We start from the raw sequence: 14,370 nt of genomic DNA, 5'->3' as shown, positions 1-14,370 counted from the left end.
GAAACTTCACGAGGTTGGACTGGCGACCCTACTCCTTGTCACGTACAACCAGGAAAGAGAGAGAGAGAGAGAGAGAGAGAGAGAGATCCAATACAAACTAGGTCACTTCAGCTATAGCATTCGGTACAATAGTATTTCAATAATACACTCGCTCGGAGGACTGCGGAGAAAATTCAACTGACCCTATTGTTTGTCACGCCACAAGCTTGGGATTCGAAACCACGCCCCTTGACCCAATTACAGACTTACGAGCCAACACCGGGATCGAGCTCCTGACCTCCCAACTAATAAAACAATTTAATCCGTATTTTAATTGGTTTACACAAGTTGCTTAACTCTCCATTACCAGGTGACGAATATACTACACCCACCAGAAGCATTCTCAATATCAGTATGTTTCATTCTTGTATGACGCCGAACAATCAACGTGTGATATGAGAAAATGCATGAATCTTTACACATTTCCTTTTGGTGGAGCCACGAATATTTTTTGGGTTTATTCTTTCCCGCAGTTGCGACGCGATCTGACCATCTTATACTAAGATACTTCTAAGACAACTGTTTATGAATCTCTGTATATTTCCAGTCTGATTAAAATACGGATCTATATTTCGTTTTTTTTTTTTTTAATCCTTTCGATGAAAACACTACATGAAGGTCTGACCGGTTGTACTGGAAGGTCGCGTCAGGGGTCGTACGAGCGGCTTTTGACCCGGCTTTTCGTTTTTTTTAATACTTTCGATGGCTACACTACACGGAGATCTGACCGATTGTACTGGAAGGTCGTGTCAGTGGTCGTACGAGCGGCTTTTGACCCCATGACTTCAGACATTGATCAACCAATCAGCGTTGACGTTTCTAGTGGTTTATGCACGCCAAGATGGTTTCATTGGCTAATCCCTCACCCCATCAAGAACGCCTGTTGTTTTACAACTCTTCCAGATCCTAGTGGAGTACAGACAAATAAAACGAAATTTTTAACTATAAAAAACGAAACGAAATAGGATCTGTGTTTTGATCAGATTGGTACTTTTAACAAGTAAATTCAGATGTTTTTTCTGCATGCCTGTGGCATTCTTCCGTTTCGTATTCCTTGTTTTATATTTTACTCAACATCTGACTGCTTTTATCAGTGTTGAGTAGACCTCACAATATGAACAGCCAGTCAATAACACAACTCTTCCTATCACGCCAAGACTTATTCATAAACTCGTCACAGTCCAGTCTGCACACATCGATCCATCTACTTCATACCTCGAGAATAAATCTCTGCCCTGAATGGCCACCATATCCAACTGTTTCACATCTGGTATACACACAAAAACTAACTCCATCTATTCAATTTCATTAAATGAAAACAGCAGAATAAATACTTCTCAAAATTTTCACAGTATACTTTTCGACTAAAATCGTCGATTTAGGACCTAAAATATCATTCAACTAGCTTATAGTCTGTTCTCAAGGGGAGCTAACCGTAGACATACAGCCTAAGTTTAGTATGGTCAGAATCGTGCGTTTCCCCATGTCGACCCCACTATGTGAACCGCCAATCACACCGCAACTCTTCATATCACACCAATACCTCATCTGCAGTTTCGTGCATAACACAGACTTTTGAACGACGGTCATTATAAATATACGATAAATCTCAGAATCAACGAACTGAAATAAATATACGATTATTTTAATTTGATTGTGAGTAACACAAATGAATTGATTGCATCATAAAATTAGACACTGACCAAAATGTGAAGTTCACCCGTCCGTGTATTCTTGAGAAACCAAAGATCGGTTGGGAAAAGATAAATCGAGTGGAATCTGATATCCACGCTTCTGAAGAATGATATGAAATTGAAAGTTTACATAAAATATAGTAAATACTGTCGTTGGGAAGAGTTATGTTATTACTGAAATTTCGGAACAGAACATAATGATAATACTGTCGTTGGGAAGAGTTATGTTAGACTGAAATTTTGGAACAGAAAATTATAATGATAATACTGTGATTGGGAAGAGTTATGTTAGACTGAATTTCGGAACAGAAAAAAAATCTGATACGAAAGAAAACTGGAATGTCGTGCCGTATACGTCTAAGAATATATTCAGCAGATGATATGGAATTAAAATGTCTAATATTTTGGAAAAAAAAAATAGATTGTCTTCGAAAATTTTTACAGTATTTTGTCACGTTTAGGTATTTTGTCATTTTCTAAATTCTTCTCAACTTATGACCAGAATTCTAATCGGGGGAAAGTCTCGAAATCTCAACTCTGAATTTTACTGACCGAAAAGACTTCCCACCTCATTCCTTATACCTCTAGAAACTATCAGAGAAAACCTAGAAAGGTAACCGCAATCCGATCTCTCTACATAACACAGCATCAATGGCACAGGACATTATTTAAAAATTGTTATACCCCCTCCCAACCCTAGAAATAATTCCAAAATTATCATCTTCGTCACACACACACGCACACCCACACGCACCCCCCCCCCCCCCACACACACACACCCATATACAAGCCACACACTCTCTGTAATGTTATGTTAATATTGGAATTTTGTCTGAATCATATGGTAAAACTTGGGACTGTATATTCTTTGTATCTGTAGCTGGTTCAACAATTATTGTCTTATCTGGTGACTTGGCCCAATCCAACTCCTCCCCTTTAGTTAATGCCAGATATATGACAGCACCTACTACATATATAGCTGATGTTATGTAGAAAAACTTCCTCCATTGTTCACTTGTTTCCTGTAAAAAATCAAATATTCCACAGTTAAAGGCCCTCAAATTATATTTAACACAAGACAACCACAGTTAAAGGCCCGCTCAAATAATATTTGAAACAAGACAACCACAGTTAATGTCTCTCAAATTATATTTGAAACAAGACAACCACAGAGAGAGAGAGAGAGAGAGAGAGAGGGGGGGGGGTAAGTCTACTGACAAAACTAGGTCATTTCGGGACTAACATATGGTTTAATTTTTTTTATTTCAATAATGGGTCTTTAGCAGTGGAAGAAAACCAGAGGACCCGGAGAAAACCCACGAGGTTGGACAGGCGACCCTACTCCTTACAGTTAAAGACCCACTCACATTCAAATTATATTTGAAACAAGAAAACCACAGTTAATGAACTGAATCACATTCCATTTGGCAACAGGAAATCCACATTGTCCGCCAGATTGTAAAGAACTTATCTGAAATAGAATACAGTAGCACCCTGGAATTAGTACTTAACTGAATCAATATATTGCAAAGGGTTTGTATTCAAACGGAACAGCTTCCAAGAAACTAACGGTTACCTTATATTTAAATATTGTCTCTAAAATTAACCCCCAAAACAAGGGCTAAAAAGGCCAATCAACAACGAAACCCAAAGTTAACTGGCTATACATAAGTACAAGATGTGTTAAATACCTGATGGTTTGTTAAAATACCAACAACTAACGGTGCTAGAAAACCAGGAATTGTAGCAATGCCGTTAGTTATACCAAATAATGTTCCTGAAAATAAATATCACGCCATAATATTTTAATGTTTGTTAAAGGGGCATTACTCTAGAATAAAAAAAGTAAAGTAATGACAAAAATGCATTAATCCGACGCAAAGACGTTTGTACATAAACACTTATCAAGAATTCGGTATCCAAAATTTACCTGTAAATCTGGGTAAACACTTATCAAGAATTCGTTATCCAAAACTTACCTGCAAATCTGGGTGCTATATCTAGATGGTTAACTTGGTAGCCTGCCATGGAAAAGCCACCAGTCCCTACAGCAAATGTTAGTAATACAACAGCCAGGGTATGATTACATCCACTGTAAGCTACTGCTACCATAAATACTGCGGGTATTAATAAACCTATAAATATAAAACAAATACTATGGGTATTATTAACCTATAAATAGAACAGGTACCATAAATACTGCGGGTATTAAAAAACCTATAAATAGAACATAAATAAACCTATAAATAGAACATAAATACTGCGGGTATTAATAAACCTATAAATAGAGCATAAATACTACGGGTATTAATTAACCTATAAATAGAACATAAATACTGCAGGTATTAATTAACCTATAAATAGAACATAAATACTGCGGGTATTAATTAACCTATAAAAAGAACATAAATACTGCTGGTATGGTATTAATAAACCTATAAACGGAACATAAATACTGATGGTATGGTATTAATTAACCTACAAATAGATCATAAATACTGCTGGTATTATTAAACCCAGAGACAGAACATAACTACTACTGGTATGGTATTAATAAATCTATAAATAGAATATAAATACTGCTGGTAATAATAAAGCTATAAATAGAATATAAATACTGCTGGTATTATTTAATCTATAAATGGAACATATATATTGCTGGTATGGTATATTCGTATTAATAAACCTATAAATAGAACATAAATACTGCTGATATTAATAAACCTATAAATAGAACATCAATACTACTGGTATTAATAAACCTATAAACAGAATATAAATACAGAATATAAAAAAACCTATATAAATATAACATAATATTTTCTATCTGTCTAAAACAAGGATATTTTACTATTTTCAGTCTGGCTTGGGGGCTAATTTCCATTCATCTGTCATACACTCTGGGTACGTTTAGATTTAGTTTATTGACATGGCTGTGGGATGTGGTTCAGGGTAGTTTAGTTCAGAACATGGCTGTAAGTTGGTATCGTTAATATGAGTTTGGTTTCTTTCCCCGATCCGTCCTAGTTTTCCGGTTTAATTTAGCCCAGTTTCCAGTAAATAATTGGGAGCATTTCTTTCCTTAGATATCCGAGGACACGAATCCAAGAGCCACAGCGTCTTAGCTTGTCAAGGAAGAGGGATGCATGGAATCTCAAAATCACTCGCGTACGTTTTATTGAAAAGTGAAAATTGTTTTCCTATGGCAAATCCTGATGTTTGGAGACCACAATTTCATTATGTATGTTTGTAAATATATTCTCTTTGGGTCTTGGGATAAATTTAGCATTTGGCTACGAAAGTATTCTATAAAGCTTTGGATTGCCAGGTTGTTTCGTGGCATCCATGGCACAACTGTTGCGGTTAAGGATAATGCAACACTTGTTTGCAGGGCGTTCTGAGAATATCGTTTCTGATCGAGAGAGGAGAGTTGAACTCCAAATTTGAAACAAAATATCCAAAAGGGTTAACCTCCTTTCATCTCCATTTAGTAAGTCACTGGATACATCTAAACTGGGGCATTGGAAATTCTACAAGGGAGCTAACTAACCTGATGTATTGAGAACTCTTACGTGTATTGAAAACAAGGGAGCTAACTGACCTGATGTATTGAGAACTCTACGTGTATTAAAAACAAGGGAGATAACTAACCTGATGTATTGAAAACTCTACGTGTATTTAAAGTATTCATATAATTATTTCTACGTATAAAATCAGCTAAATAACCCGATAGAACTTGCAAAATCCATAAAGCTAAATACGGTACAGCTGATAATAAACTATTCTGAAATAGAGAAATTAATTAAATGACATGGAATACTTTTCTGTACCAACTGGGATAATAGCAATGCAGGTTTTGGTTTCCCGGACAGCCCTGTTTCCGCTTATGTGTCTTCGAATTCCCGAGTATAGTTTGAAGTGTGTGACAAGGTGAAAAGTAGACCCCATTGCCAGACTTCTATCATGCAGCACGGGCAGTCCCCAAGGATCTTTCCCGACCAAAACCGGATTTAAACCAGCCAACGCCATACTCATTGGGCCAACCATGACTACCCGGGCTAATGAAGAGTCATTTCGGGACTAGTAACATATGGTTCAATAGTTTTATTTCAATAATGTGAGAAATATAGCCCCGGGAAAGACAAACGAGGTTGGGGGCTAATGAAGACGGGATGCATTAAATGAATTAAAGTAATTCTACTGAGAAAAAAATGAATAACTAAATTTAACTGACCTTTTTTATATTAAATTTTAGAATTTGTTTCATGTACGTGGGTAAACAGGTCAACATAGAATACATTCCCCAGTTATTGGCGAAATGGCCAGCAGCTATTCCCCATAGGGGACCACATGTTAATATACTCTTCCACGGTGTCTTCAGATCCTAAAAACAAAATCAGGAACCCAGTTACATTTGTAAAATGTGAGTTATATGGGCCATATCTCAATAGGAACTTAGTTACAGTTTGCAAAAATCATTCTTGTAAACCATGCGTTTATAATAACAAAGGCTATTCATTTTATACATTCTCAGAGGCTACTATATCTGATATGGTTCTACGTTATAAGTTTTAAAATATAATTACCTCTTTTTTACCAATAGACTCCTCTATGTGGGTTCGTTCTGCTTTGGAAATACGTGGATGTTGACCTGGTGTATCATGTATTAATAACAACCATGCTATCACCCATACAATCCCTAGAGTACCTGCAAATAATAACATACACACACCCTAGAGCACTTGTAAATTTAAATTGATAATAAGATCACACCATTCATCCTAGTGCACCTGTAAGTAAGAAATTGAGAATATCATCCCACCACACAAGCCCTAGAGCACTGGTAAATAACAAATTGAGAATATCCCCCCCCCTCCACACACACATCCTAGAGCACTGGTAAATAACAAGTTGAGAATATCATCCCACCACACCCCCTAGGGTACTGGTAAATAACAAATTGAGAATATCATCCCACCACACACACCCTAGAGCACTGGTAAATAACAAGTTGAGAATATCATCCACCACACACACCCTAGAGTACTGGTAAATAACAAGTTGAGAATATCATCCCACCACACACACCCTAGAAAACTGGTAAATAACAAGTTGAGAATATCATCCCACCACACATACCCTAGAGCACTGGTAAATAACAAATTGAGAATATCATCCCACCCCACACCCCCTAGGGTACTGGTAAATAACAAATTGATAATAACATTCTACCACACACGCTCGTTAATAATCAGCTGAAAATAACAATATTGATAAAATATGTAATCATAGAGCATCTGAAAATAAGAAAAATTATATGACACCCCTCCGCATGCACGATAGATGATTCAAATACACCATCACCACATACACCCTAGAGACCCGGTAAATAATGAATCGACAATCCCATTACCCCCCCCCCCCCCCTCCACACACACACCCTCACACACAACATTGCACTTATAAATAACAGCAATAATAATAACTAGCACCTTAAATCATAACATCCCAAATGCCGTTTTTCCCACACACTAATTGGATATACCCCCCCCCCTCCTTCCTTGAGACAGGGACTTACCAAAGACATAGAAGACAGACGGCCATCCACCAGCTAGATCAGAATCACATAGAAAACCGGATATGGGTAGAGAGATAACTGTTCCCATCTGGGCTCCTGTAAGTTAAACCAAAACACTCAGTCAGCTCGAACGCATGCCATTGGTCATGTTTTAGTAGATACATGAATAGACAACCTCCTGTGTTATTTCTAAGCAACAACCAAATGTCATAGAGTAATAATACACCAAGGGCTAAGTTAGACAGGTTTACGTGGAAAACAAAAAACATCCAACTGGGAAATTTCCAATTAGCAAAAAATTGCTCATAAATAAAAAATTGTATGCCATACTTTGTTGTTGCCGCCACGATTCCCAAGGGGGAATTTCGCCTTGGTAGCGGCGTTTTCACCTACTCTTCATCAAATTCTTAAAGACGTTATCAGACCTTACTATAGGTGAAGTGTAAACACAGAAAAGAAAAGGGGTCTTATCTCAGCTATATACGGATTATATTATAGCTAGTCCCATGCACAGCTATTCAAATTGTAGCTAATCATATACTTACCAGAATAAGCTAATGAAGCGAGTTTACTTCTCTCTAATAATGGTGACCACACCCCAAACATGGCATGCATCGACGGAAACGTCACACCCTGAAAAATGCAAAGACATCTCCTCGTCGATGTATTTATGTTTATTTACCAGGATGCGGAACTCCCCATTGGCGTGAAGGGGAGGGGAGAGGGGGGGGGGGGGGTGCACAAAATGTTTCAACAGTAACAACAGGGAATATAGGGGGAGAGGATCTATGGAGGTTTAACAAAGGGTACGTCGGTACGTGTGTTCTGTCAACTGTTCTCTCGATTGAGCAAATACGGTAACCGGAGTGCCCATGGGTGAATACAAACTGCAACATGGAATCGGACCAATTCATTTACAACGTGTTAGGGAGAGGGAGATAAATGGGGTTTAACGTCCACTCGACTCAAACTAGGTCATTTTGGGATTAAGGTTTGGTTCAATTTTCTATTTCAATAATTCGCTTGCGCATCTGGTTCTTTAGCAGTGGGGGGAAACCGGAGGACTCCGAAAAAACCTGCGAGGTTGGAAGGCCACACCCCATAACTCATTGGCAGACCTAATGATTTAACGCGCATGCGTTAACCATTCGTCGCCCCCACCCCCGCCGGAAAAAGCGAGCAAGTATATTAATATTTGTTACTTCATACCTCCCCTACCCCTTCTACTATCCTCAACACAATCAGTCCTGGTAAACTCCATCTGGCCACAACGGGTGTTAATAGTGTCAGAACAGATGTACACAATATACCATAACCGAATAGCCGGCGACCCCCGATCTTCTCGGCCAACCAACCACCAGGAATTTGAGTTGTGATGTAGCCGTAGAAGAACGATCCCAAGATAACTCCTTGAGTTGTTTGGTCCCAGTGAAATTCGCCCTGAAAATTATGTATACAATAAAATATTTTTCATTTTAAAAAAAAATAAAATAAAAAGATGCATACAAACACAGGTAAAGTATTAGAAGGACAACAACTCTTAACACCCCGCGCCCCTGTGGAAACACAACAATGATAAAATCCGAGAAATGTCTTATTAGATAAGTCTGTGGTGTGCACAAGCTTTCATAAAGCTACTTTGAACAGGTTATGCGATATGTTCCGTAAACACCACTGAGATGGCAGCCGGGAGAATGTTCCTCCCTTAACTGCCAACTATCAGATTATCTATAATGCGCTGCCAATGGTAAACACGAGACCAATACGTTTAGTCCAGGCCGAACGAATATAAGACACTTTTCATTACCAGGCTCTCCCCTCCCTACAAAACGGACAAGAGAAAACCGGGTTGGCAAATCCAGAGAAACTTTCTCAACCAACAACAGGATCGAAACGGGACCTCCAGATTAGCGACCAAATCACCACGACTTGCTACATGTTTCTAAGTGCATTGGCAAGTTAGTGTATTCTATCTTACCTGACTGGATGACGTTGTACTGTTATCAACATCACCAGGACATTCGTTAGTAACCGTATCATTATCTGCTAAACCAGTAGTGTTTACCATTTTAACTATAGCAACGCTCAGATTCACCCGTAAACAATAAACATTTACAAAACCCAGAAATGCCATAAAGGCCAGAAAGAACCGCGCTGACACACAAGGAAAACATTCTACAATAATAATAATAATAATAATAATAATGGATTCACCCAAGATTGGACAGAAAATCATAGATTTTGATTGGTTAAATCTGGGAATAACCTTTTGTATATGAAATAGGCCAATCGCCACCTGTCTTATTTCTTAAAAGCTACAGAAATAGCAAGACATTATCTCTTTAAAAACAACAACTAAACCCCCACAAAATATTTCGAGTCTATTCACTTTTAAGAAATCCCTTGTCAAATGTAGTTTAACGTTCTACATTTCTGCATCACTGTAGCGAATTATTTAAAACATAATATTATATAATAATTATTCCAAGTAGTTATTAGATGTGTGTTTGCACTGATTTTTTTAAAAGCATTTGTCAAAGACAATTGCAGCAAATATTCATATGTACTAAATATCAAAAGGGGGGAAATTGTCTGGCGGGAGGGGAGGGGCAACGTGTGTAGGTATAGGGATGTGTGTGTCACATGAGGAATGTGCAAGACATTAGCCTATGACATTTGTTTGCTAAGGAATGTGGATCATCGTCCACCAATGTCAACACATGATCGCTGAGGACAATACACAGAATAATCTCGAAAATGGTCAAGGCTATTACTCAAACGCTATGTATGGAGTTCCCTGTGTTATTTCCAGTATTTATGTTAATATGTCCCATCATACATTAAAATTGTCAAGAGTGCCCTACATACTACTGCTGTGGCAATGTTGGTTGGCTCCTGACATGCGATCGAAAAGGTTGAAGCATACATCCCCGCAATACGTTCAGTTTCTGATTCGGATACTAAGTGTTTTGGTAAAGCTTTCTCACCAACCCTCTCTCGGAAATATTGGAATGCGATATTATGTTGGGGCACATATCAATCCCTGGTAAAGTAGAAGTCTAGCAATGAATAGTAACAGAGCCATTTAATGGAGAAAATGAATCCCACTTGAGAAATGGTATGGTATGTTTCGAAAAGGGTCATTTCTGGACTTGCATATAATACAATTTTATATTGCGAAATTGCGCATTCAACAGGACTGTTTGTCACGTACAAGCTTGGGATCGAAACCACGCCTATTCTTATTTCGAATTTCAACTGTCAGTATATATTGTTTTACGTTTACGCCAACGACTGTACCAAGGACAAACCAGACTCGAAAATCATGAGTAACCTACTACGCCAAACTTTACTCACAGCGATTGTACGTGGGCTGACCAAACAATTGCACCAGTGATGTTCTGGGGACGATTTGTTAGCTCCCAATTGAAAGTACCAATATTCTTATTAAAGATACATTAATTAAGAGTTTAATAACGAGTTGGTCATTCTTGCTATAATAATTCAAAACTAGATGATAAAAAACGAAAATATTGAAAATTTCATTCAAATTACTTCATTCTCAGCCAAGTTATCATTGTTTGTAGTTTTGACAAGATGTGTGCACAGTGGTAACCAGGGCACTGGTTTAATCGGGAATTAGCCACATCACGACATTGTACCTATCAGCCACCATAGTGAGCTGTTATTCGATATTTGAATATTAATGATGACCATGTGTATAACCTTGATCTATTAACATCATCAGTCACGTGTAAAGTAATGTTCTGATAAATGTGTCAATATCAATGATGATATGACAAGTGTGTGATTATCAATGATGTTAGCGCAATACCACTAGGCTATGATAACAGTGAGATATCTGATGTTCAAGGACGAGACATCCTTTTCTAAATAATTTAAATACAAATAAATATACTTGTCGTGTACTATTCGGCAGTGACGTATACACGATAGGGTTAGGGTGAAGAGGGGCGTATAGTCACAATAATTGATGAAGAATGGGGTCGTACAAAAAGACCGCTCTTCCTTGGTTTTTTTTAAAATTTGCCTTTTAAGTAAAACATAGTGGTTTCCAGCCCAGAGCGGACAAACAGACAAATGAAATGAAATGCTATTTAAAATCCTATTTTAACGGACAAATGGCTGTCACAAACATCAACATAATTTAGACGTCATTTTCCGCATCAGGAATAAGACCAATACCATTAGCAAATATTGATAATACATTTTTTTAAAACAATAACAATTTAATTGTGAACATATGTTCTTATCAGGCCAATCAGCCATTGTCGAATATTGATAATACATTTTCCCTATAGCTTTGACAATAACTAATATTTATGGCTGATATGTGACATATGTTGAAGAACTGGCTTCGTTAACTTTTAATATAATATTTTAAATGTAGTCACTGATAACCAGATAATTACTATGTATAACTAGAACCTAGTGTATCAATAGGCTACTTCTATTTAAACTGCAAGTTTGATATACAGAAGAACTTGGATGCGCAGAAGCGTAAAAGTTGCGACGACGCGTAAAAGCTGCGACATATGGGTCTTTGCCTCATTTTAGCACAACCTGCCGCTCCCGTCACTCAGGCAGTTCGTGTACCAATGTGTTGCTGACTGCTGCAGTGATCATGAAGAAACACCGGGATTTTTTAAACCTTGTTGCCAATTGTCATAGTTGGTGCCTGTCGGGTTTATATGGAAACTGTGCTTATTCGGTCGGAATGGACGAAAAACAGGAGCACACCCATGTCAAACTGGCATGCATGTAAAAGAACTCAATAAACCGTTGCAGTTGAAATTTGAAGAATGGTAAGAGGCAACGCCACTGTCAGGGCAACATTCTCCCATCCCAATGGCACACATAACCACTGACATTACTGTATGTTAATATCAAACTGATCGAAGTAGTGCGTTGACGAGAATTCAAACATTACATTCAAGTAACATGGCTGCCATAATATACACGCTTCGGCAATCGACAAACATCACCTGGTTTATCCACGTACATTAAAGTATACATGGCTGCTATAATATACACGCTTCGTCAAATGAAAAATATCACCTGGTTTATCTACGTACATGGTATACATGGTTGCCATAATATACACGCTTCGTCAATCGAAAGATATCACCTGGTTTATCTACGTCTGAAAGTCGTGAAAGCGACCAATACACGAAATGAAATAAAAAGCGGTTTAACGTCATTGGGCTAGTGAAGACGGGTTTTCACCGTACAGTGGGCTATGAGGGCAATTGTATTTCCAACTTTCAATGGTTCTTTTACGTGAATACCATTAGACTGACCCCCTACCCCACCACTAACAAGGGGAAACCAAGCTGGAATATAACAAGGAACTTGCTCAACACTGGTAAGAACAACCGGAACTCTTCGACCGATAAAGTTGTAGATAAGCGATAATCAGGTTAATATATTCATTCGTACCCACCTTTATGTTCCTCCTTTATTAGAGGTGATCGTTCTGACGGGTCGGGAAAACTTGTCAACAGACTATTGTCTGCTGGCCGATCCCGGTTTGCCATTTTCTGTTAACACCTCGTCTCCGATCGGGAATAATGTCCCTCGTTTGCAAGTAGTATCCAATGATGTTCGTGTATCCTTTGATAAATCTCGGTTATCACCCTATTGTTCTCTGGACCATCAAGTCATTGTTAAAATTGCTTTTTATCACGACTAAAACACACCGATGTTGACGACTCTTATCTATTTTCAGATAATTCAAGGGAGATAATAACAGGTTTAATTTCCATTCGGCGGCAGACCACACTTATTAGTTTGTGAATATTGATCTTTTATCGATATGAATTGATGTTACTTTTAAACTTGATATTTGCCGCTTTGATATTTTATATACAATGAATTTATTTTACTTTTAAATACTTGATATTTCATATAAATTGGTTATATTTTTGCTTTAAAATATTGTACATATTATGAATTTATTTTGCTTCCAAATTTGCTATTTACGGCTTTGATATTTTGCGCCAAAATCTGATACTTAGTCATTGGTATAAATCTATAAGGTATATATTTTCAATTTGCTTCTTTAACTAAATCTGCCTATTGCAGGTCTTTCTTTAGGACTGAAATGTTATATAAATTATTAATTAGTAATTAATTTACCAAGACCATAATCAACTCTCGATGCCATCGAATGGCTGCGATATAAGTAGATTTGAATACGTTTTATTGTCGATGCGGTTACTGTAAAATGGATAATCGAGACTTTGTTTATTATCGTAGCAACGGTAGTAATGCTAATAGAGGAACACGGAACACATGAAAAATAGCGGTACACCTGGCTAAATATATATGAAAAATATTTGAATTTTGCAAAATAAAAACATGACAAGTCATAGACGGCATACAACCGTAGACACGGACTAGTCATATACACATAGAGTCACTCAAACTAAATAAAGAAAAACACAGCTATACAGTTACCAGTAGACACCAGTGTATACTCAGTTGGGATCACATGGTTTTTCACATTTTCGTAGTGTACCGTTCAAAATCTTGTGGCACACTGGTTGAGAATCACTGATCTAGACTGAGAGTGAAGTAATTTGACAGAAATTTTCAGCATACCCTCTTTTCATTATTTATTTTTTTAAAGATACATTCCCAGGTACTAACTGGGTGATTTGGACTAAAACATATTCATAATTTATCATAATTTTGCTTCAAATCCTTCTCAAAACACTGCAATTGCCAGGGAATAACCTGGCTATAAAAAAATCGACCAAAAGAGGTCATGTTTGTGTCACGTGACTTAACTCTCTCTCTCGGAGGAGAATTCATTGCATAAACAAGGCGATGTTGTCTTTTATCACCGACTAATTATTACAAATATCGAAGCCTAATTAAATTCTCGAATTATCCACTGCCCGCGTCTTTTTCCGTGATTTTTATCTCAGAAAGTGTTGTACGTCTAACGCTTGATAAAGTTTATCAACATGTACATCAAGCGCTCAATCTCCGCGTGCAACCTTTGATATCACGCATGCAGACACTCCTAATCAT

General features: G+C 37.5%; 1 protein-coding gene across 1 annotated transcript; it reads right to left on the bottom strand.

The window, feature by feature from the left end:
* Positions 1-2,517: 2,517 nt before the first annotated feature.
* LOC126811256 (sialin-like) lies at positions 2,518-12,973 on the bottom strand. The gene is made up of 11 exons (XM_056100712.1): positions 12,776-12,973; positions 9,290-9,486; positions 8,521-8,751; positions 7,857-7,944; positions 7,312-7,407; positions 6,320-6,441; positions 5,968-6,117; positions 5,385-5,517; positions 3,713-3,868; positions 3,425-3,510; positions 2,518-2,755 (listed from the first exon to the last, which is right to left on the bottom strand). Exons 1-11 carry the CDS (start codon positions 12,867-12,869, stop codon positions 2,543-2,545), a joined length of 1,566 nt encoding a protein of 521 aa, XP_055956687.1. The 5' UTR covers positions 12,870-12,973; the 3' UTR covers positions 2,518-2,542.
* Positions 12,974-14,370: the final 1,397 nt, after the last annotated feature.

The sequence above is a fragment of the Patella vulgata genome, chromosome 1, assembly GCF_932274485.2.
Source record: "Patella vulgata chromosome 1, xgPatVulg1.2, whole genome shotgun sequence".
Lineage (NCBI taxonomy): Eukaryota > Metazoa > Mollusca > Gastropoda > Patellidae > Patella > Patella vulgata.
Note: the sequence above shows the minus strand (reverse complement) of the source record. Positions and strands in the feature narration are given on the sequence as shown.

Coding starts and splice junctions, on each gene's coding strand:
- LOC126811256 (XM_056100712.1), bottom strand. CDS start 12,869: ATGGCAAACCGGGATCGGCCAGCAGACAATAGTCTGTTGACAAGTTTT. Junction 8,752..9,289: donor GTACAACGTCATCCAGTCAG/GTAAGATAGAAT, acceptor CATAATTTTCAG/GGCGAATTTCACTGGGACCA. Junction 7,408..7,856: donor CGCTTCATTAGCTTATTCTG/GTAAGTATATGA, acceptor TTTAACTTACAG/GAGCCCAGATGGGAACAGTT.